Genomic DNA, 25,486 nt, shown 5'->3' on the forward strand with positions numbered 1-25,486 from the left:
CAACAAGGTGGAGTCCTGGTACTTTATTGCTGTGAGATAAAGTACTGAACCGCAAGGTTGGTTTGAACCACAAGGTCACCAGTCCAAAACTAATTAGAATCAGCGGCTCTTTGGGAATCCTATACACGGTCACTGTGAGTCAGAACTGACTCAACAGCACTTAACAACAACAACAACAAATTAATAAGGAGCCCTGGTGGTGCAGTGGTGAAACATTGGACTACAAACCAGAAGGTCAGCAGTTGGAACCCACCAGCTACTCCAAGGGAGAAAGATGTGATGGTCTACTTCTCTAAAGATTGACAGCCTTGGGAACCCTATGGGGCAGTTCTACTCTGTCCTCTAGAGGTCGCCATGAGTGATCATTATAATATCCTGAAGTTAAATCTGTTTTCCTTCAGTTGTTTCCTACAATTTTCATTCTTCTCAAAGACTCAGGATCCAGAAATTTATTGTACTCTGCTCTCTTGGTTATTAAAACAATTTCACGTAGGAAATTACATTGACCTCAGACATGTTTTGTTCTCTTTGTTCGCCCTCCTTTCCCATGCCCTTAATGAACTTCACTAATGAGACAGTTGGATTCATATAGTATGAAGTGGAGACAAGGAACAGCTTAGACTACACACGTTTCTGTTTCCAAAACAAATGTCCTGCCATGAGTTGAGATAGCTCTTGCCAGCTACGATGTGGTCATGGGGTGCCTAAACCCTAAGGACTTGAAGCATAAGACTAGGAACTAAAGGTAGCATTCCTGAGTCACGTGCTAATGCTGTTCTATGCCAGAGAGCAGCACAGCCGAGCTTCCCACAGCCCCCGGGTTTCCCTGTCTCCAGTCCCATGGCAGAAAGTGAATCCCTTTCTGAGCTTTTCTTAGTCATCCCAAGGAACTCTTTTAAGGCTGTTTTCCCATGTCTATAACTTTATACGACATAATAGGACTACTCCCCAAGACTTCCTGATGAGACTCATGGACAAGCTTGAAAGACTGAACTGTATACAAATGATTGGAAACTAGAGAAGCTAAATATTACATTGAAACCATCAAGGGGAATGAGAACCCAGTGCCAAAAGATGCAGTGGAATGTTTAGAAATGATCAGAAGTTGTAACTTGAGAGCACCTGAGAGTCTTGCATGTGTCATGCCTCGACCTCAATTCCTTGGCATTTCTCACTTCATAAGGAATTGCTGCTGTTGTTAAGTGCCATAGAGTTGGTTCCAACTCAGAGACCCTAGAGAGGGTCTCCAAGGAGTGGCTGGTGGGCTCGTAAAGAATTATATATAATATAAAGAATGGTGGACAGGAGTTAGTTTCCTGTCTAAGCCTTGATTAGTGGTTCCCCTCAGCATCAGTAACCTCGACTGGAACATGGGGCTTGCAGTCCGTGTTCTTCTAGTACTTTTGTACAGACTGTAATAATGGGTGTAGAAAAAGCTTGACCTTTTGACTGTGAATAACTGTGATTGTACAGAGGAGTAATAATGCAGGAGGCTGGTCAGACCTGGTTTTATACCCAGATATTCCAGATGGTTGAGGGGAGTTGTGAACCTTCAGGGGAAGCTCCCTGGGGTTGAGAAGTGGTCAGCTGGAGGTTGTGTATTTTGGTCAGTGTATCTCTTTTTCTGACTCCAAGACAATCTAGGAATGAACTCGAGAGAATCCTACTTAAGGGTTAATCTGGACCTGACTCACACTTTCCCAAATGTTTAGACAGAGGGATGGCAAGACTCTGTAGACCTGTGTTAGATTGAATTATAGTTTGGGGAATCTTTCATAATCATTTTGAGGATGTAGTCATTGCTATTGATGGGACATCAGGATCTTTTGACGCCACAAGATTGATAGGCAGATAAGGGTCATTAGGAAGAGCTGGGGGATGCTTTTGAGATTGAGGTCTGGTCCAGTGGCCCTAGAACCTGTGTCTTCAGGGAGAGAGACTGAATGGCAGGAGTAGTAGATGTTATGTTCCTGTCTCCATAGAGAGAAATCTGATTGGACGTGTCTGTTCTTTTCCAGCTCCCTATGTGACATACCTAAGTAAGGATCCCTCAGCTCCATGCTCTTTGACGGATGCTCTAGATCACTTCCAAGTGGAAAGCCTGGATGAAATCATTCCAAATGACTTGAGAAAGAATGATCTACCCCCTCAACATGCTCCCCGCAACATCACTGTGGTTGCTATGGAAGGCTGCCACTCATTTGTCATCGTGGACTGGGACAAAGCCACTCCAGGGGATGTGGTGACAGGTGTGTTCAAGGCATATTCTCTGAATTCCTATTGAGCTGTAGGTGAGAAATCCAGATGATAAGGGATTGATGGAGGATGAATGGATTGATGAATATGTAAATGATAGATGAGTAAATGGATGGATGGATGGATGGATGGATGGATGGATGGATGGATGGATGGATGGTTGTATGAATATGTGGGTGGGTGAGTGAATATATAGATGAGTGGGTGAATGTATGTATGCACGGATAGTTGGATGGATGATAGATGAGTAGATAGGTGGGTGGGTTGGTGGGGAGATTGTTGGATGGATGAGTGAATAAATTAATGAGCAAATGACTAGATGTGTAGATGGACTGATGGGATGAATGAATAATGATGTCATCTTTAAAGAGGATGAAATATAGGCAATGATGGATGCTTTATTGGGTAGTAAAAAGAGCACCACGTGGAAATCAGAAGACCTGAATCCTAGTCCTGACTAGCTTCTGTAACCCTGAGCTAGCTACTTCACCTGTCCTTATATATACAATGCTATTGCATCTTTAATATTTTATGCTTCTGTAAATGACCAGGAACTACAAGTAGTCACATGCAAAGTAGAGTCTGTGACAAAAGTGACAAAAATACTTGCACTTTCCCGTGTCTGAGTCAATCCCAGAATGGGACTCTTCTTCTTCCTCTCTTTTCCATGCCTACTGGTTGCAAAACCAATTCAGATTGTGAGAATTGAATGTGAAAGGAAAATGCTGAGGGACCTTGAGCTAATGAATGTGTGAGCTAGCTCTTGGCTTACGAAATGTTCACGAGTTCATCTGACTCTTCCAAGCATACCAATATATTTTAGGGTTAGTTGAGCTCAAGTCAATTCCAACTTACAGTGACCCATGTGTGCAATATACAAATGCTCCCTAGGGCTTTCAAGGCTGAGATCTTTCAGAAGCAGTTTGCCAGGCCTGTCCCCTGTGGAGTCTCTGCATGGGGTCACATCTCTTGGCTAGTGGTCAAGTGCTTAACTCTGCACCACCCAGCGACTCCTGTATTTGAGGATAAATGTGTTGAGATACGATTTCACAGAAAGATGATTAAGCCTTCAGAGAGTACAACGTCCACATCAGTATCTCTGGCATAATCCTTTGATCAGTTTGTAGAGGTCATGCTTCTAGGATGCAGGTGCTTTCGTTAACTTTGTAATCAGTCAGGCATGCCAAGGCCTGTCATCAGACCTGTCACATACCCTACACTTAACTGGAAACCAGACCCCAGCACATTAATCTCGAGTACTCACGCCACTCACACAAATATCACAGAGGAGGTGTTTAGAGAGATTGAGGCTCTCTCATGTAGAGTGAGGCCAATTCCTGTTAAACTGATTGTGGAACATTCCAGTGCATGACAGGTGCAGTGTGGAGGAAACCCAACAGACCCCAAGAAGTGAAAGGAGAAGATAGTGTGGCACTTCTTCAGTGAGTGACTCGGGCTCTTTCCCCGGAAAACTTAAGAAGTCAAATGGATACACAAAAGAACTTCATGGAAAAATCCTGTTATCTCTTAATTTCATTTTCCATGAACTTTTTGAAATTCCTTCATATGTGTTGCTGCTGTTAGCTGCCATCAAGTCAATCTCTGACTCATGATGGCTCCCATGCACAACAGGATTGTACCATTGTGACTCAGAGGGTTTTTATTGACTGATTTTGGGAAGTAAATCACTAGGCCTTTCTTTGTCTTAGTCTGAAACCTGTTCACCATTATAGCAAAATGCAAACCTCGACTAACAGATGAGTGGCACATCTTAAACAAGCGATCTCATCGGAATCTACCAGAAGGACATTTGTATTCGGGTAGTTATGGGAAATGTCCAGTGCTGTGCTAATTTCCTTTTGTTCTTTCTTTCTGCATAGTCAGTCAGTGTATATATAACAAGGTGGAATCCAAAAGATTTGAAACTCCTGGAGAGCAAATATGCCTGCAGGCAGTTGCTTTTCATTTAGATTAAGGACAGCAGTGAAGTCGAAGAGTTGTGGCACTGTGGGTTAATGCGCTGGACTGCAAAATCAGATTGAACCATAAGGTCGGCTGTTCAAGCTCATCGGCCACTCCTTGGAAAACGTATACAGGGTCACTATGGTTCAGAGCCGACGTGACGGCACTTAACAACAACAACAAAGCAAATACATTCTTGAAACCTCGGAGCCCTCAAAATCCAGACACAAAGATTAAACAGAAAAACCAATGAACTACATTCAGAGAAACAATCATTAGCTGATGAAACCTAGAAGTCAAGAATAGGAGGAGCTGTGCCAACTTAACCTCCATCCCAAGCTAGGATATATATAGCGAGCACTACGTGGTGTGTCATTGTTATGTGCAACCTCAGTATCTGTTGAATCACAAAAAGAATGTGTCTCCTCAAAGGGAGCTGTGAGGAAAGGCAGAGAGGCCTTCTGAGCTACCTCCTCCTGGCTTCTGCTCCCAGCTTAACCCTCTGTGGTTTGTGTGAACCTAATCTACCTTCCACTCTTTTTGTATCACCAAAATGGCTCTTGGTAAGGTCATAATGATCACATGTTGCTAAATGCATTTGATCTTAAAGATTTGTTGATGTTTTCCTCCTTCTTGAATTTTGTGATCCAGTTCTCTGTTGTTTCAATCTCTGTTGTAAGCTCACCTTCTGTGACCTCAACAGTCTGGAAATTCTAAAGACTTGGCCATTGGTCTTCTTGAGCCCCACTCACGGAGCTGCGTCTCTGGTGTTGCTTTATCCCCAGCCTTCTCCTGTGAGTTTCACCTCTTGTGGGATTTGGCTCCTTGAAGCCCATTGATTTTCTTCCTGATTTCCATTTGCAGGTTACTTGGTCTACAGTGCATCCTATGAAGACTTCATCAGGAACAAGTGGTCCACTCAAGCTTCATCGGTGACTCACTTGCCCATTGAGAACCTGAAGCCAAACACAAGGTATGCAATGTCATTCACTTGGAAACCAAAAAGGAGACCTTATTTGCATGGCCACCAAAAATGAGAAGATTGCCCATGATGTATTGATGATTTCTTTTGAATTCTATTTTAGTTCTCACAGAGTATTAAAGAATGCTTCCTATATGTCAAGCATTTTTCCTAGGAGAAAATTACTATCTCTAGTTTAATTGTTAGGCTATTTTGCTTATACTGACACTTCTGGGCCATGAACATCCAACTTACAAACAATTCTTACTTGCTCTTTGTTGATTTTGCTAAGTACTATTGAGTCGGTTCAGATGGATAGCAACCCTGTATAGGGTTTCTGAGGAGTAATCCTTATCCTACAGTCTACACCAGGATTCCTTTAATGTTATAAAAATTTGCCCTCATTTTGAAATGATGAGACCAACCTTTACTTGCAATAAATTCTTCATCACAGTCACCTTCACTTGCTGCATGTATAGCTTTTAAATCACTGAAAAGGCTTTGAGCCTTTGCTTGCACTACAGTAAGGCTAAAAACAAAAAATGAAAACAAAACAAAAATGTATGTATGCATCTGTTCCAACTGACCTACAGGTTCTTAAAGACACACTTAAGAATAGATCTCATTCATACCTCTGAAACTGCCTATATTGTCTTCCAGACACCAGTCACTACCTTGTTGCTGTTGTTTAGTGCCCTGGAGTCTATTTCGACTCATAGTGATGCTGTATAGGGTTTCCAAGGAGTACCTGGTGAGTTTGAACCACTGACCTTGTGGTACAAACTGACCTTGTGGTCCAGAGCTTTATGCCACAGTGCCATACCAGGACTCCAAAACACTACCTACCATTAGGGAAATGGTAAGCAACAAAGGTTGTTCTCTGTGTTGAAAGACATTGATTCATTTCTAGTTGCTCAGGTAGTGACATTAGTCAATATCACTTTCATGTATGACATTAATGAAGTTATTTTTAAAAGTTTGAACTCATAGCGACTGTAAAGGGCAGAGTAGAACTTCTCCTTGTTGGTATTAAGTGCTATCTGGTTGGTTCGAACTCATAGCTACCCTGTCTAGGGTTTCCAATGAGTAGCTGATGAGTTTGAACCATTGACCTTGTGGTTCAAACTGACCTTGTGGTTGAGTACTTATCCTAGAGTACCACGCCAGAACTCTTTTAGTGTTTCTGAAAATATAAATCTTTACGAGAGCAAACAACTTCATCCCTCTTCCTAGAAACAGCTGGTGGGTGGAATGGTGACCTTGTGATTAGCAATTCAACAGTTAACACTCAGTGCCACCAAGATTCCTTAATCTGGTGCTCAAAATCCATGATGTTGATTTTCATCACTCAAAAAAGATGCTTGCACCTTAGTAGGTGTTACAAGCATACACTGGGCAGTGGCTGGCTGGCCCGAGTGCCATTCAGGGATCTAGTATTTGTAGCCCTGAGTGTAAACTATGCAAAGCTTGTTCCCAAAGTAAAAAGAGGGAGACTGCTCATTTCTTCTCTTGTCTGGTTTTGAAGGTAATGGTCATCGCGAAACCTTCCCTGAAATGTGAGTGTGGGCAAAGCATGAAACCCATACTCAAGCTGTGGTGTGTTACTGAACTAGCTGTCTCTTCTCCCAAAGGCCCTATTGTACAGATGTTCTGAACCCTCTGAACAATTACTAGGTTCTTCCAGCTTGGGAAGTGTGGAGATTGGTTTATTGTTGGTCATAGAGACCCACGTGCAAGAGAACAAAACGCTGCTCAATCCTGTGCCATCTGCACAGTCATTGCTATGTTTGAGCCCTTTCTTACAGCCAGTGTGTTAATCCATGCCCTTGAGGGTCTTCCTCTTTTTCACTGACCCTCTACGTTACCAACCATGATGTCTTTCTCCAGGGACTGTTCCCTCCTGATAATATGTCCAAAGTACATGAGAGGGAAAGTCTCCCCGTTCTTGCTTCAAAGAGAGCATTCTGTCTGTACTTCTTGGAAGACAGACTTGTTCATTCTTCTGGCAATCCATAGCAAATTCACTATTCTTTGCCAGCACCACAATTCAAATGCATCGATTCTCCTCCTGTCTTCCTTATTCACTGTCCAACTGCCACATGTATGTGAGGCAATTGAAAAGACCATGGGCTTGAGTCAGGTCTTTGGAATTGTGCTTCTGGCCTCTCTCTCTGCTCAACCAGATAGACAGGGAAAGTCGTTGTGGCGGGAACTTGGGTTTCAATGGTTAACCCAAATTGATACAAAAGAGAAACCAGAATGGTCTCTCGCAGCCTATTAGTCATTTTTTGCCATCTCCTTAATTACACACTGAGGGTTTCATATGGTGAGCTTGCAGAAGCTGCATCAGAGTAATTCCAGCTACTGCTCAGGAAACTAGTCAGCAGAAATACCAAATGGATGGCGCCTCGGAGGACAAGTGTCGTTCCTTATGTTTTTGTTTTGTTTGTTTTCACTTTTGATTGTCATTTGGGTGAAAGTTCAGAGCAAATTTGTTTTCCATTCTACAGTTTGTACAAATTTTGATTTTTGGCCTGGGTTGCAGTCTCCTCAGTGTAATAACACTCTTCCCACTTTCTCCTTGGGCTCCGCAGTTCCATGTGTCCTCCTTTCTTGCCCCTCCCAGTCTTCTGAGCCTGTGTTTAGGCACATGGCTGCCCTTTCAGTCTCATGTGTTGATTGGACTGAGGAGTACGTTCTTCTCTGGGTTCCTTATGTTTCAGTCCCTTTTGGGTTAAAGAGCAACAGTTTCGGTAGAGATTGACTGGTAGTGTTGACATCTTCCAGCTCCATCGCTTGAACTGGCTGCAGAGTTTCACCTTAAATAACTCTACAGCCACTGAGTACAAGTAGGAATAACCGGGAGAACACAAACTGCTGAGTAAGTTGATATTTGGAAGCTCAGATGGTCTTAATTTTGCGTAGCTTTTTTTTCTTCTCATTTATATCTTATATTTCACTTACATTACATCTTATAAGAGTGAACAAAGCAAAAATATTTGATGCACACATATAAAACAAAATAGAAAATACATATTTGTTTACATGTTATAAGGGCACATTCTGTAAGCCAAGGCCTTGCCCAGGCACACAGTTTTACTCAGTCCATGGGCCTAGAGCATGACGCTGCTGTCTCTTCATTAATTTTGCATAGCTTTTTGTTTACTGTTTTTTAAATGAAATAATTTTTTTTTAATCTCCTAAATGAGATATGAATTGCTTTTTTGAAAGACTTAATGAGACTCACTTTACCAAATGGGCTTTTTTGGGGGGGGATGGCAGAGCACCCTAGGGTGATGTTCAGGGTGAGTTGGCTCAACAGATGTACAGCCTTAGCTCTCTGATTATAAATAATTCACCTTTAAAAAATTCAGTGCAGTTTAGTTAGCACATCTAATCTGTATGCCAAATGTGATCAAATAAAGTATCTCAGTCACTTAATTTTCCAAACCAACCAGGAGTTCCACCATACTTTTTACAATATTTTGTTACCCACCCTAAATGGCCAGCTGAATGAAACACTGAATTCAACATTCTTGCTGGCCAAAAGCCATAGGAAAAGCTTAGTAAAGTGGTAGAATGACATTAGGTACAAGGATTCTTACACCCAGCAGTCCATGAAAACCTTATGGGTCATTCTGTGTGATGCCTGGAGTCACCATGAGTTGAAATCACCTCACTGGCAATCGGGATTTTTTTGTTTGTTTTGGGGGAATTATTTCACCTTTAAGTGATGACTTAGGGAGCTCATATAATATCTGGAATCCCGGCAGTAAGGGAAACATGGCAGATTGAGGATAGATGTAGTACGTCATAATCACAGTGCTGGTCTGTTTCTATCCACTTTTTTGCTCCAGTAATAATTGGGTTATTGGGCTTGAGGATTTAGAACTATAGTTGTGGGGGACAACTAGGTCAATTGGCATAACATAGTCAGCAAACCTACATTCTACATCCTATTCTGATGAATAGCAACTAGGGTCTCATAAAGCTTGTGAGCAGCCATCTAAGATCCAACTATTGGTCTCTTCCTGACCGGATGAAAGAAGCATGAAGAAAATAAAAAATGGGAGGAAACAGTTCATCCAGAAGTAGTCCATGAGCCATGAGAACTTCAGCCTGTACCACCCTGAGACCCAAAGAACTAGATGATGCCCAGCTACCATGATCAACTATTCTGATTGGTACAAAAAAATTCTGGAAAGAGTGAGAAAAAAGGTGGAACAAAACTCAAATTCACAATAAAAAAAGACTTGACTGACATGTCTGTTAAAGACTGGTGGGGTCTCTGAGACTATGATCCTTAAACACCCTTCAGTTCTGAACTGAACCCGTCACTGGGAATCAATGTCCAGCCAAAGGACAGACAAGCCCATCAAGAGCGGCATGTGCTCTTCAGAATAATCAACTATATGAGACTAAAAGGGCAGTACTTGCTCCCAAACAAAGCTCAGAAGGCAGGAAGGAGCAGGAAAGAGCGATGACTAGAAACAGGGACCCAGGGAGGAAGTGGGAAGAATGCTGTTGTTACATGTTGGGTATTGCAATCAGTGTCACAAAACAAAATGTATATAAATTGCTGAATGAAAACCAATTTGTTTTGTAAACTTTCACTCAAACTACAATAAGAAGTTAAAGAAAAAAATTGGGTTAAGATTTGGATTGTACTTTGTAGAGTTTTGCTCCTCCAGGCTCTCCTCCAGGGCTGTGGGACTCAAGGGGACCCTTAGTCTAACAGGGTGGGATTGGAGGAGCAGATCATCAGAGGTGGACTTTGAAAGGGTCTCCAGGAAGTGACCGCTCCTGATGCTTTTAAGTCATGCCCATTTGCTCAGTATGTACCCTCTGTTTTCTTGACCCACACGTCGATGCTGTTACTATGTATTATTTTGAGAAGTCATCCAAACATCAAAAATTCAGGAGAAATATGAAAAAACACAGTTTATATGCATTTATAAAATAAAAATTAAGATTCAAACTTAAAGTCTGACCCAAAGTATTTGCTGCATTGTTTTGGAATCTGTCGTATTTCACAGAAATGTTTAAAACATGTTTGTTTCATAAATGTGCCTTCTGATTTCAGGTATTATTTTAAAGTTCAAGCCAAAAATCCTCATGGTTACGGGCCTATCAGCCCTTCGGTCTCCTTCGTTACAGAATCAGGTAGGGATGACATCACATTCATGTTTGCTTACTCTAAAAACACAATGGGAAATCTAGAGTAAATGGTTTCTATAGAGTAACAAAGAAAGAAGTTAAATCCTTACTTTTCTACTGAAGAACAAGTTGGATTGCTCTTGACAAAATAAACATTGTTTTCTTTCTCCTATGTTAAAGCTTGGATAATAAAATTAAGAGTAATTTTTACTGGGGTTGTCTAGGGAAGGGAAAGGTTAAATGCCTAATGAAAGGAAAGAATCTTGTTTTCAGCAATGCTGGAAACATGACAAGTTTGAATGTTATCTGGGAAAAGATCATGTCTGAGTTATTTTGTTGTGTGTTGCAAACAGCTGAACAGCATACATGTGCTTTGTTCTGAGAGGCAGTTGCATCTCTAGTAGGTAATGGATGCTGCCTTTATAGGAGGAGGAAATTGCATTGTTGTTAGGTGCCATTGAGTCAGTTCCAACATAGGTACTCTATACACAACAGAATGGAACACTGCCTGGTCCTGGGCCAACCTCACAATCATTGCTACACCTGAGCCCATCAATGTTGCCACTGTGCCAACCCATTTCATTGGGAGTCTTCCTCTTTTTCTCTGACCCTCTACTTTACCAAACATGATATCTTTCTCCCATGACTTATCCCTCCTGCCTTTATAGTAGGAGGAGATGGCTTTACTTGTATCGGTATGTCAGTGGAACTGTTATTTGTAACAGCAGCATCATTCAGAGGGGTTCCCTGCATTTGCATGCTGGTGTATGGAAATCTGATTGTTAACTCTCATCAAGTCAGCCCCCCAGGCACACTGAAAGAAAACCTGCCCCAACCTGCAATATCCCCGTGGTCAGTTTTGGATTGAACTGCTGTGATCCATAGCTTGGCATTCGCTGATTTTCAGAAGTAACTCTACAGGCTTTTCTTCTCAGGCCATCTTAGTCTGGAAGCTCCACCGAATCACAGCAACATGCAAGCTTTCAATAACAGATGGTGGTAACTGCGCATTAAACCCTAAACCAGGGTTTAGTTGATTTGGATTCATGGAAACCCATAGGGACGAGTAGAACTTCTCCAGAGGGTTTCTGAGGCTGTTCATCATAGTTGGAGCAAATAGGAACTGGCCAACCTTGTGGTCCACAGCCCAATGTTTGCCCACTGCTCTATCAGGGCTCATTAGGAATATATTCTGATGGTCTATGGTCTGAAAGCGCTCATGAGAAGCTGACTTTTTCTTGGGTTAGTGACCTTTCTGTACAGCAAGCCAACGGGAAAGTTCAGACTAACCTGCAGCCCCAAGCCAGGCCAATTCTGTAACAAAAATGGTTCTAGTTTCCATTTAATTAGCTTATGTTCTAAATGTAGCATAATGCTAGAAGATTTGCCACAGGAAGGTGTCTTTAGGTATAATGATTCAACATCGAAAGAATCAAAATATGTGGGAAATGTCTTTTATGAAAATATTATACTTGGGCAGTAGGCAAAGGAACTGTTCCATGTAATAGGTGTGCTTCTCACTAGTAACAGAGAGAGGGGCAACCATATTCAGTGGTTAGTTTGAAAAAGTAATGACTATCTCTGTGCTTACGGCTGCATTTCCAAAAATAAAACAGACTTTGGGCTACTATCTGAATTGGCATAATAAAAAATCTGTAGAAAAACCAAATCATTCAAACCTAAAAATATGCACCAATAAACTCAGATCTGAAATCTGCCTGGAAGTAAGAAGTGATGTCTACATATACTCTGGGACTGAAAGACCATTTTGAAAAGATAGTTTTCTTATCCAAGGGGGCTTAAAACAGTTCATAGAAAAATGGAATGAAAATATAATGTAATTTTTCCACAAATGTTTTGATGTCCCCTTGTGCTTCTCCCCCCAAAAGAACTCTCCACCAAACACAGACATTTTTAAAAAATAGTGAGTCTATTGAACTTTTTAAGAGGACTTAAAACATTTATTGATGAAGATCAAAGAGCACAGCCTTTGGTATGGATTACATTTCAATGTAAAGAAAACACAAATCCTCACCACTGGACCAATAAATAACATTCTTATCAATGGAGAAAAGACTGACGTCGTCAAGGACTTCATTCTTCTTGGATCAACCATCATGGAAGCAGCACTGAAGAAATCAGACGACGTATTGCATTAGGCAAATCTGCTGCACAAGACCTTTTTAAAGTGTTGAAGAGCAAAGTTTTCAGCTTGAGGTCTAAGGTGCGCCTGACCCAAGCCAAGGTATTTTGAATAACCTCATATGCATGTGAAAGCTGGACAGTGAATAAAGAAGACCGTAGAAGAATTGATGCTTTTGAGTCATGGTGTTGGAGGAGAATATTGAAAGTGCCATGGGCTGCCAAAAGAACCAATAGATCTATTTTGGAAGAAGTGCAGCCAGAGTGCTCCTTGGAGGCCAAATGGCCAAGCTTCGTCTCTCATACTTCAGACATATTTTCAGGAGAGACCAGTCGCTGGAGAAGGATATCATGTTTGGTAAGGTGGAGGGTCAGAGAAAAAGAGAAAGACCCCCAATGAGATGGATTAGCCAAGTGGCAGCATCGATGGACTCAAGCGTGGCAACAGTAGTGAAGTTGGCCCAGGATTGGACAGTGTTTTGTTCTGCTGTGCATAAGGTCGCTATGAGTTGGTACCGACTCAATGGCACCTAACAAGAACAACAAACCAATGTCAAAACCCAATGTGAGGTGCCCACAATTTCTATATATGAGGTATTTTAACTGGCTCTTCACAACATTTGAGCTCTCCTCAATAACAACAGGAGAAAAAGTCTGTGCAGTTCAAACCCATGTTATTCAATAGCCAACTCTAATTATACACGATTTCTGACTCCAGGAGGTTGGTGCCCCTAACCTCTGTATTGTTCAAGCATCAACTGTAAGTAGCAAGGCCATACAATTGGGGAAGAGAAGTTCTCAAAAGAAAATGCTTGGAAAGTAAGAATTAAGGCAAGCATCTGGATCATATCATATCAGCATCATTTTTACAAATCTCTTCCAGTTTGGTTAACATTTTACAGAGTTTGGCGTGTTTGTGCCATGTGATAGTAATGCCCGTTATTGCCTTTTCCCTCCACAGATAACCCTCTGCTTGTGGTGAGGCCACCAGGTAGGTTTCTCGCCTTGTTCCTCTTGAGAGTTTTGTCATCAAGGTCAATATTGAATACGAGGTTGTTGTGACTACTCATAAATATAGACGCTGAACCTTTTTTTTTTTTTTCCATTAAAAAAAAATTGGGGGCAATGTCTATGGTTTTGTTGCTCCTTGATCTAAGGAAAAGAATGATGTGGGGATTTTCGAGTAGAGCCACTGGTGGTGGTGGTGGTCGTGGTTATGTGCCATGGAGTCGGTTTTGACTCATAATGACCCTGTACAGCCTTTCCAAGGCTGTAAATCTTTACGGGAGCGGAAAGCTAGTAGCTATGAAAAACCATGATGGGCAGCCAATAGAAATAAAGTAGATATGTATGTTGCAGTAGCCCTTTTGGGTTCTTGAAATTGTTCAAAAATAGTTGAATGCATGCTGATGAAGCTTCAGGAGACCGTGCTGAGAGACCTTAGGGGGTGGTTGCCGTATCCCAAAATGTCACATTCGTCATTACAGCTTATTTCACCTGAGTTTAAAGGCTTTTTGCCAACTCTAAGAACCCCTTTTTGAATTGCTAAGACTTGAAACTTGTTCCGGTGAAGGGAAATCCCCGATTGCACTTAAGAAAGACTAAGAAAGATGGGGGAGAGAAAGAAGGTGGTATGATTTGAGAAATGGGAATGCAACAGGCACACTTGCCTCAGAAAAGTCCCGCGAGGAGAGAAAGGCCAGTGAAGAAGCGCAATTTCCTGACACTCTGAGCAGGGTTAGACTAAGCAAAGCACCAGAATTTACACAGTGTGTTGTGTTGTCAAGGCGGAGAGCCCATCTGGATCCCATTTGCTTTCAAACACGACCCTGGCTACACGGACTGCCATGGCCGGCAGTATGTGAAGCGGACATGGTACAAGAAGTTCGTGGGGGTCGTTCTCTGTAACTCCCTGCGGTATAAGATCTACCTCAGTGACAACCTAAAAGGTAGGTCTTTGGGGAAGGTATGGGAAATTTTGATTTTGTGAGGTGTTCATTTGATCAAAGGAGGTGTACCTGTATGCACCTGGACCTACCTACCACGCCTCACTGGCCAAAATACAAACCATTTCAACCATCTCCACTTGGGACTTACTAGTTTTTCTTTGGGTATCCAAATACATTTAAAAACAAAAAACACCCACTACTTTTTAGCAATAAAGTCCAAAAAACTATTGGGTAAAGACTATATCAAGGAAAAATCTCCTACCCTATCCCCACTACCAGTACAACTTCACAGGGAAAAGATAGTAAAATACGTTCTGTGTCAGAATGTATTTTCATCATAGTGGTCAAATTAAGGCAAAAAAATCACCTGAGTACTTTGAAGTACTAATACTTCAATCCTGCCATTTCTCTCCAGCTGACATTTGAGACATTCATCCTTTTGTTATTTCAGATGTCAAAACCTAAAACTTGTAAAAAATTTTGAGCATATAATTCTTAAATTTTGCCACAGGTATTCTCTATTTTGTCACTGATCAGGTTTTTTTGGGTTTTGTGTGTGTGTGTGTGTGTGTGTGTGTGTGTGTGTGTATGTTTTTCTCTTGCTAACTGTAATCATCCCTTCTCATCCCCTACCGTGGTAGTTTCTCTGTATTTATGCATCTCCCATTACTCTCACTCTGTTTGTCTCTGTCTTCTCTTCCTCTGTCCTACCACCACCCTTTTCCTCTCTTGTTTCAGAATTAAGTAGCCTGGGTTGGGAGAAGCAACGTTGTCCTACTATGCAGGCGAGGTTCAGTACCATGGACAGCATCACACGCCATACAAACACACCCTGTCCTCCTAGTTGTGAATGAAAATAGGTCCTCTATTTTTACAGAACTTCATGCCTGTCATAATCATTTTGTAACAAATTATCTAACCCAATTATTAGACAAAACAATCTAAGGAGTAAAACAGTCTGTCCAGTCGCTGACACTATGATTAGTCACACTGTCCATTTATTGAACTCTTATAAAGTACTTGAGCACACATGATCTCGCTGAATCCTTACAGCATAGGAAGTTAGTGCATTATTGTGATTTTTCAGACACAGTATGGCACACAGAGTTGAAACAGTGTGTCCAGTTTACAGAGACTCCAGAGTGCATACAAACTCTTCAACCCTATGCCATTCTCTGGCTGTTTACTGGCCCATTGTGTTCTCTTGTGCAGATACATTCTACAGCATTGGGGACAGCTGGGGAAGAGGTGAAGACCATTGCCAGTTTGTGGATTCACATCTTGATGGGAGAACAGGGCCTCAGTCCTACGTAGAAGCCCTCCCTACCATCCCAGGTAATAAAAACAAATGCCTGATATATTACACTGGGGGTGTGAGAAGAGCATTCACCGGGAGAGAAAATTCACTGTAGCTCCACCTTCACTTATCATTGGATAAGCGATGTTGGCAGCATTTTGGATCTTAAAGCTTAGAAAAAAGAAAGAAAGCAAGAAAATCAGCAGTATATCCCTGCCATGTGCTGCAGCTGACTCCACTCAGGTTGGGCCTCGGGGAGGTGGGAAGATTGCAAAGAAGCATATAATGTCATCTCTGTTCTCAAGAACATGCTTGGTAGCTGGTGAAAATCGGTATGTGCAAAGTCACAGTACAGATAATGGCAAGTGAGAAGGGTTAGGAAATCATGAGTTCTGTGAGGACTGGATGGGGATCTGCTCACCATTGTTAACCTGGCTCAGGGCCTGCCTCATAGTGAGTGATCAACACCCAATGAAACCCACTGCCATAGAGTGACCTCTGATGTATTGCAACCCTTGTAGGACAGAGCAGAGCTGCCTCAGAGGGCTTCTGAGGTGGTCATCTTTATGGAGTCTGGCTTCTACATCTTTCTACCACAGAGCAACTGGTGGGTTCCAACCTTGAACCTGTTGGTTAGCAGCTGTTAGAGCTCTGAGTGTTTCCTAGCAATTGGGTAAAATTATCTTCTTTTATAGAGAGAGTACATCGATAATACATTTGTCTACCTGTGTCCCAGATGTGAGGACTGCATTATCCCCCAGATCGTGCCTGGGAAGAGCCTCATAAACCATGATTTAAAAATTGTTATGTTTATTTGGCAGTGACAGGTATCATAAGAACAACTTATCAGAGGTCTACCATCTGAAAAGGGTCCCGGAGTGGCATTGTAGGATAAGCACTGGACCGAATGGTCGGTTTGAACTGCAAGATCAGTGGTTCAGACTCAACAGCTGCTCATCTGGAAGGAGGCTGTTAAGGGTGAGGTTTTTTCATGTTGGTTCAGGGACTTTTGACACATTTCCCTCTCCTCTTTTTCCTTTCACCTTCCAGGCTACTATCGCCAGTATCGCCAGGAACCTGTCAGCTTTGGTCACATTGGTTTCGGAACCCCCTTCTATTATGTGGGCTGGTATGAGTGTGGGGTGTCCATCCCAGGAAAGTGGTAGCCCCAGAACAGGCATGCTGAGAGTCACCTGTCCTGCCCCCTGGACTAACCTGAACAAGAGGCTTGAGCAGGGAGCTTGCAGAGGAAGACGAAGATGGCGTCCCACCTCACCTGCCTCCAGGTGTCCAGAAGAGCAGATGATGACACTGTATATTCCTGTTGTCTCCCATCTGGAATGTTGTCTTATTTCACGGCCTGGACTACAAACAGAATTCAACTGTGATGTCCACATTGCTTCTCCATGGTTTTTGTTTGTAAGAGCAGATCCCCAGAGACATCAGAAACCAGCAGCTACTGGAGATGCCACAGCAGCTTCATAGCAATTTTAAAACTTTTCTGACACAATTTCAGACATTTCTGTGTCTCCAGGGAACAACATGAGCATGCTGTGCTTGCTTCATGGAACGCGAAACATGCTCTTCATTTTTTTTTTTTCCTTTGAACTCCTCCAAAGCTTGCTGAATGTGTGCTTCAGATCTCTTTGTATTGCAGTAGAACGAAATTGCTAAAAACACCACCAAAGCAGCTATATCCCAATTAAGATTTCTTCTACTATGGACTTGCTCACTACTAGACTAAATGTATCAAATCTTATTTGTAAAGTCTCAAATTTGATATATAAGTATATATGTATATATGCATATACATATACCTTCTTGTCTGCAAGAATATTAATTAAAATGGCTAAATTTATACTTGTTCATTAGATGGATGTGTGGGGGACTATTTACAAGAAAGGTGCTGTTCATTAACATTGTTTGAAGTAGCTCTGGTAGTGTAGTGGTTACTAGTTGGGTTGTTGACCTCAAGATCGGAAGTTTGAAACTACCAACCATTCCATGGGAGAAAGATGAGGATTTCTGTTCCCATAAAGATTTACAGCCTCAGAAACCCTATACATGGTTGTTATGAGTTGGAACCAACTCCATGGCACACCCACCACCACCAGAAGTGCCTAGTAAATACGGACTCTGCATAATGTAAGAAGTGGGAAAGTGTTCTTCTTGTGATGCTGCCAGGCTAGGGTAGTGACCGGAATGCTGAGATACCAGCAGCAAGTTGTACCTGAGCTGAACCATCCTTCACTGTAGCATGCTTTCTCCTTAAGGAGGCAAGCTGATTCCCATGTCTCTAGGGGACATATCAAGGAGCTCTGGTAGCATAGTGGTTATGAATCGGGCTGTGAACCTCAGGGTCAGCAGTTCAAAACTACCAGCTGTTCCATGGGAGAAAGATGAGGCTTTCTGCTCCCATAAAGATTTACAGCCTCGGAAACCCTGTTACAGGGTCGCTGTGAGTTGGAACCGACTCCACAGCACATAACAACAACAACAACAACAGGGGGCATATCCACTGCTAAGAAGTCAGGGTCTCTCTCTAGGGAATCCTACCACAGCACTGACTATGCAAAGTCAGCATTGCACAATCGAATCCCACCTCTGCCACCATTCTAGGTTAATGGAGCACTCCACCTCTGGCATCAGATGTGTAGTGGATAATGAATCCCACTTCACACACCAACCGTGTCCTGTGGAAATCTCAGCCTCCCTTCCCTGGTCAGTCTAGACACCAGCTGCTGCGTGCAGCCCTTCTCTCTCTCATCCTCATGGCCCTGGAGAAAGGTCAGTACTTACTGGCTCCTTCTCCCTCTCATCACCATTTAAGTGAGTATCCACCCCCTTCTCTCTCACATCTCTAGTCATCTGGGGCCAGGTCAGTAGACACTGGCCCCTTTTCTGTTTCTTAGCTCCAACAATACATTGGAACAACACACATACTTCAGGGAAAGGACTATCTCTAGTCTATCAGAAATAAAGGTACAAATACACAGAGCCATGTCCAGTATGGATGAGAGCGGATACTCACTCTCACCACACAGAAGCTCCATGGAGTCTCCATCTTCCATGGTCCTTCCTGATCTCCCCACATGGCCATCATCAATGATGTCATGTCTCCTGAGATTTAGTGATTGTTGGCTCCCTGGTGGTCTCCCATTGTCTGGTCACATCCTACTCATTGGCCTTAGGTGTGGTCCACCTCCCAGGAACCAGGGGTCCAAAGACCAAATTGTTTACTACAAGGGGCCTCCACACTTCGGAACTGTGTTAATTAAGATTTTAGGTCCATAATAATTTTTAAATCCAGTTTTTTAAAAAATCTTTTTTACTTTCCTTTCTATCTCAGCATTTACTACTTATGATATAAACCTCTCACCTCTCTATATTGCAATGAGAGGGTTTATTTAAAGATATCTGAATGAAATTCTTTTTAAGACTTGGTGTACTTTCCACGTACTTCTCTCATCCCTGACCCACAGGCGGCTCTGTGGAACTTAAGCTTTGTCTTCTTTCATGAAGAGTCACCTTAAGAGAAGCCTGGTGGAAATGTGCTAGAGACAAACTCTTCTTTTTCCAGTTTGAGAACCTTATGACTCATTATGTAAGTGATTTACAGCAGAATGTAATCCAGGCTCCTAAAGTAAGTTATTTTTGACACCAGTACTGCCCATCAGGTGCCTCTGTAGTCTGAGATGTGGTGGAACCTGATGTGTTTTTTCTGTCAGTTTGAAAGTCAAGCACACAAGGAAACAAAGAACTGCAGTGTTTTGGTGATAGCTCCATGGTGCCTCACATTTTTCTGCCAGTTGTAGTATCCTTCACTGTTTTCTACAACAGTAACAAAAATACAAGCATTCTGACAGCCTGGGAAAGCCCTAGAATCCCTTAGAGGGACAGACTAGACACCCAGCTCATATGCTACATTTCAATGTGCAAAGCGGGTAGTAACTTTCAAGTAGCTTTTGGGGTTTTGTACATGAAAGGGAGTTGTTAAGTGTTGTTGAGTTGGCTGAGACTCAGTGACGCTATGCACATGAGAACAAAACACTCATAGGTCCTGTGTAAAAAGAATGTCTAAAATAACCCTTAATATTTCATATACATTAACATTCAAATGTGCTTTACCATGCAAGTTAAAGATACGATCTTTACATAAACTCACTTTTCTTCAAAGCTCATAACGTCTTTTATCACCTCCCACCCACAAAGTTTCTGCTTGGTTGTCAGCATGCCCCAGGCTGCTAATGCAAATGAGGAAGATTCCACGCTGAGGTCTCTTCAGGAAGAACACTATTAGATTGCACATTTCCTGAAAATTCTTCTTTCAATGTAGAGTTCATGAGGCTGTGCATGAGAAAAGCCATATGGTCTACTCAATAAGCCTGTCTTGGTGATGGGGCCACCTTGGAAGAAGTGGGAATTAGGGCTCAGCATAGTATTATAGCCAACCTCTCTCTGATTCACAATTTTCATATACTGAGGGGTGTTCCTCTCCAAAAGATTGTATGCTATCATGTGTGCTTCCTGTGAAGGACAGTGCACTATCAGGTGCGTTTCCTCTGAAGGATTGTATGCTCATGTACAGACATGTAAAGATCTCACTGGCAGTTACACCCTGGCTTTTGAACCCACCCTGGAATCTTCAGGCTGTATTTGATTACAGAACTCTGGGTATTTATTAAAAATAGATGTTTGTCATTTGTTTTCCACTTGAGATGGAAACTGAATACAATTCCCAGATAATACAGGCATTAAAATAAAAACAAAAACCCGAATCTAAACTTATTACCAATGTTCTATCCAAATGGAGTCAATTAATCGTTCCTTTTTGTACACAGAGCCGCTATGAATTGATGGCACCTAACAACAACAACAGCAACTAAGTATTCCTGAACACTTCATTGTGCTCATGAGGAATCTGTACCTGGACCAAGAGGCAGATGTTCAAACAGAACATGGGAACACTGAATAGTTTAAAATTAGGAAAGGTGTGCGACAGGGTTTTATTCTTTCACCATATTTATTCAACCTGTATGCTGAGCAAATAATCTGAGAAGCTGGGTTCTATGAAGAAAAACGTGGCATCAGGATTGGAGGAAGACTCATTAACAACCTGTGATACGCAGATGATACAAACTTGCTTGCTGAAAGTGAAGAGGATTGATTTAAAATATTTACGGATGAATATCAAAGAGCACAGCCTTCAGTATGGATTGCATCTCAATGTAAAGAAAACAAAAATACTCACCACTGGACCAATAAACAACATTTTTATCAAAGGAGAAAAGATTGAAGTTGTCAAGGACTTCATTCTTCTTGAATCAACTATCAACACTCATGGAAGCAGCAGTCAAGAGATCAGATGATGTATTGCATTAGGCAAAATCTGCTGCACAAGACCTTTTTAAAGTGTTGAAGAACAAAGATGTCAGCTTGAAGACTAAGGTACACCTGACTCAGGCCATGTTATTTTCAATAATCTCATATGCATATGAAAGCAGGACAGTGAATAAGGAAGACCATAGAAGAATTGATGCTTTTGAGTTACAGTGTTGGAGGAAAATATTGAAAGTACCATGAGCTGCCAAAAGAACCAACAAATCTGTGTTGGAAGAAGTGCAGTCAGAGTGCTCCTTGGACTCCAGGATGGCCAAACTTCATCTCTCATACTTTGTATATATTGGTATACATTGTCAGGAAGGACCAGTCACTGGAGAAGGATATCATGTTTGTTAACGTGAAGGGTCAGAGCAAAAGAGGAAGACCCCCAGCGAGATGGATTGACAAGGTAGCAGCATCAATGGGCTCAAGCATGGCAAAAATTGTGAAGTTGGCCCAGGATCCAGCAGTGTTTTTTTCTGTTGTGCATAGAATTAGTCGGTACCAACTCGATGGCACTTAACAACAACAACAGTGCTGGTTCAAGTGAGTGTACAAAATTGTATCAAATTTCTTTGTTGTTGTTAAGTGCTATAGAGTCGGTTCCTATTCATGGTGATCCCATGCACCACAGAACCAAACACTGGCCAGCCCTGCATCCTTACAATTGTATTTGAGCCCATTGCAGCCCCAAATTGCAGCCATTGTGCCAATTTGTCTCATTAGAAGTCTTCCTCTTTTTTGCTGACCCTCCACTTTGCCAAGCATGATGTCTTTTTCCAGGGACTTGTACCTCCTGACAAAACGCCCAAAGCACAAGAGAAACTTTTGCCATCCTCACTTCCTAAGAAGTATTCTGGTTGTACTTCTAACAAGACTTTGGGGTTTTTTGTTGATTTGTTTGCGAGTTCTTCTGACAGTTCATGGTACTTTCAAGATTCTTCACCAACATCATAATTCCAATGTATCAATTCTTCTATGGTCTTCCTTATTCATTGTCCAAGTTTCACATGCATGCCTTAAAGTGACAACTTTACTCTTTAACACTTTAATGAGGATTTTTTGGCAACAGATTTGCCTAATATAATACAACCTTTGATTTCTTGACTGCTACTTCACTAAACAGTGAGTGTGGATCTAAACAAAATGAAGTTGTGAGGATTTTAATTGTCTTTACATTGAAGAGCAATCCATATTGAAGGCTATAGCCTTTGGTCTTCATCAATACATATTTCAAGTCCTCTTAGCTTTCAGCAAGCAAGGTTATTTTATCTGTATATTACAAATTTTTAATGAGGCTTCCTCTAATTCTGTTCCTTTTTATATAACCCAGCTTCTTGGAGTATTTTCTTGGCATACAGATTTAATAAGTATGGTTGTTGTTGTTGTTAGGTGCCATTGAAGACCCAACTCATACGACCCTATGCACAACAGAACAAAACACTGCCTCGTCCTGTGCCAACCTCATAATCATTGCTACATTTGATTCTATGGCTGCCACTGTGCCAATTCATCTAGCTGTGGTCTTCCTCTTGGTTCATGTATAGATTCCTCATGAGTACAATTAACCGTTCTGGAATCCTCATTTCAGACACTGCTGATACTTAAAATACCGGTGGTATCGCTTCTAGCATCACATCAACACACAAGCCACCATAATACAACAAACTTACAGACTACCAACTAGTGTTTCAAATTTCTTTGTTGTTGTTAGGTGCCATCAAGTTGGTACTGGCTCATAACAACCCTATGCACAACAGAATGAAACACTGCCTGGTCCTGGGCCAGCCTCACAATTGTTGCCACTCTTGAGCCCATTGATGCTGCCACTTTGCCAGTCCATCTCACTGAGGGTCTTCTTCTTTTTCTCTGACCCTCCATCTTACCAAACATGATATCCTCCAGTGACTGGTCCCTCCTGACAATATGGCTGAAGTATGAGACATGAAGTTTGGCCATCTTGGCCTCCAAGGAGCACTCTGGTTGTACTTCTTCCAGCACAGGCCTGTTGGTTCTTTAGACAGCCACGGCACTTTCAATATTCTCCTCCAACACCATAATTCAAATGCATGAATTCTTCTGTGATCTTCCTTATTCACTGTCCAGTTTTCACATGCATATGAGGCTATTGAAAATACAATAACTTGAGTCAGGCGCACCTTAGTCCTTAAGCTTACATTTTTGCTCTTCAACATTTAAAAAGGTCTTGTGCAGCAGATTTACCTAATGCAATATGCCATTTGATTTCTTGACTGCTGCTTCCATAAATGTTGATGGTTGATCCAAAAAGAATGAAGTGCTTAACAACTTTAATCTTTTCTCCTTTGATAAAAATGTTGTTTATTGGTCCAGTGGTGAGGATTTTTGTTTTCTTGACATTGAGAAGCAATCCATACTGAAGGCTGTACTCTTTGATCTTCATCATTTTAAGTCCTTTTCACTTTCAGCACACAAGGTTGTATAATCTGCATATCACAAGTTGTTAATGAGTCTTCCTCCAATCCTGATGCCATGTTTTTCTTCATATAACCCAGTTTCTTGGATTATTTGCTCAGCATACAGGTTGAATAAGTATGGTGAAAGAATACAACCCTGTCACAAAACTTTCCTAATGTTAAACCATTCAGTGTTTCCATGTTCTATTCGAATGACTGCCTTTTGGTCCATGTACAAGTTCATCATGAGCACAATTAAATGTTCCAAATACTTGTACTTCGCAATGTTGTCCATAGCTTGTCATGATCCACACAATCGAAACCTTTTGCATAGTCAATAAAACACAGGTAATCGTCTTTCTGGCATTCTCTGCTTTCAGCCAAGATCCATCTGATGTCAGCAATGATATCACTCATGCAACATCCTCTTCTGAATCTGGCTTAAATCTCTGGAAGTTCTCTGTCAATGTATGGTTGCAGCCGTTTTTGTATTACCTTTAGTAAAACTTTACTCACATGGGTTATCAAAGATATTGTACAATAATTTCTGCCTTTCATTGGGTCACCTCTCTTTGGAATGGGGACAAATACAGATCTCTTCCAATCGGTTGTTAGTTGGAAGGATTCAAATTTCTAGCGCTGTGTAAATTCCTTAAATCACCTTTTAGGATGGCCGTTGTCAGGAAAATGCAAGAAAAGGGCATTTAAGATAGTAAAGCATCTGAAAACGATTTCATATTTGTTGCTGCTCTTAATTTCTGTCAAATCAGTTCTGACTCATAGAGACCCTGTATAAGATTTCTGAGGAGCAGTTAGTGGGTTTGAACTGCCAACCATATAGTTCGTAATCCAGTGCTGATCCAACAGCACCACACCAGGAGTCCAGCTGTTGTTATTATCTGCATGGAGTTGGCTCCAACTGATGATAAACCCGTATACGGCATAAGGAAAGAGTGCCCAGTTCTGCACCATCTATCTTCATGACCATTTTCACCTTCAAGTTCATTGTTACAGCTATTGTAACAACCCGGCACACTGAAGGTCTGATTTGCTCTCTCTGGCCCTCAACTTCTCAAGCGATTGATCCCTCCTGCTGGCATGTCAAAAGCAAGTGAATGGAAAGTGTTCTGTTGCGATCAGAGGGTTTCCAATGACTGACTTTGGGAAGCAAGCCCTTCTTTCTAGTCTATCTTAGTCTAGAATCTCCACTGAAGCCTGTTCACTCAGGGTGACCCTGCTGGTATTTGAAATACTGATGGCTTAGCTTCCAGAATCATAGCAGCATGTAAGCTTCTACAGTATGACAAGCTGGCTCCAGCTCAATTAGTGATAGAGAATCCCACTTTTAGAGAAGTGTAGCCTCCACACTGTCTGAGGCAGTCCTGTAGGGAACACATTATAATATCATCAGTACAAATGAGTTTAGGAAAATTTTTAGATTATTTTAAAAGAAAGGGCCTTCCAAATCCCTGTTTGCCCTAGAGAGTGTCTACTTTAAAAGTCATTTAGTTAAGTCAGTCATTTTATAGTTAAGGGAATAGACTCAGAAAGTTTAAATCATCTGCCAAGATCACATAACTGGCTATATAGCTGAGACTAAAACTCTAGACCCCTGCTCTTTTCACCAGCAGGGATGGCAGATATGAGGCAGAGCCATACTCTTCTTTCCCTGGCCTGTACCAGACATTAATATTCAATTAAGAAATCTGCATTTTATAATCCACTACAGCATCCCTGCCAACACTGAACTGCTATTACTCTCAGTTGAGCAGTGCCAGCATTCAGGTTCAACTCTGTCTACCATTGCACACCATACTGCTCAGTCATCGCAGATCTCTCTTATTTTTGATCCCTTACAAGAACTAGGAGTCCTAGATGGTACAAACTGTTACCATTCTCATTTGGAGATTTGAGTGCACTCAGACTGTCTTGGAAGAAAGAATAG

General features: G+C 41.7%; 1 protein-coding gene across 1 annotated transcript in view; it reads left to right on the top strand.

The window, feature by feature from the left end:
- Positions 1 to 16,890, top strand: part of FNDC1 (fibronectin type III domain containing 1) — a 79,728-nt gene extending 62,838 nt beyond the window's left edge. Inside the window, exons 18-24 of the mRNA XM_006868483.1 lie at positions 2,019 to 2,249; positions 5,083 to 5,191; positions 10,263 to 10,342; positions 13,440 to 13,469; positions 14,266 to 14,427; positions 15,640 to 15,762; positions 16,775 to 16,890. Coding sequence (XP_006868545.1) covers positions 2,019 to 2,249; positions 5,083 to 5,191; positions 10,263 to 10,342; positions 13,440 to 13,469; positions 14,266 to 14,427; positions 15,640 to 15,762; positions 16,775 to 16,890 — 851 coding nt within the window. The remainder of the gene's footprint in view (positions 1 to 2,018; positions 2,250 to 5,082; positions 5,192 to 10,262; positions 10,343 to 13,439; positions 13,470 to 14,265; positions 14,428 to 15,639; positions 15,763 to 16,774) is intronic.
- Positions 16,891 to 25,486: the final 8,596 nt, after the last annotated feature.

Source organism: Chrysochloris asiatica, unplaced genomic scaffold (assembly GCF_000296735.1).
Source record: "Chrysochloris asiatica unplaced genomic scaffold, ChrAsi1.0 scaffold00117, whole genome shotgun sequence".
Taxonomy (NCBI): domain Eukaryota; kingdom Metazoa; phylum Chordata; class Mammalia; order Afrosoricida; family Chrysochloridae; genus Chrysochloris; species Chrysochloris asiatica.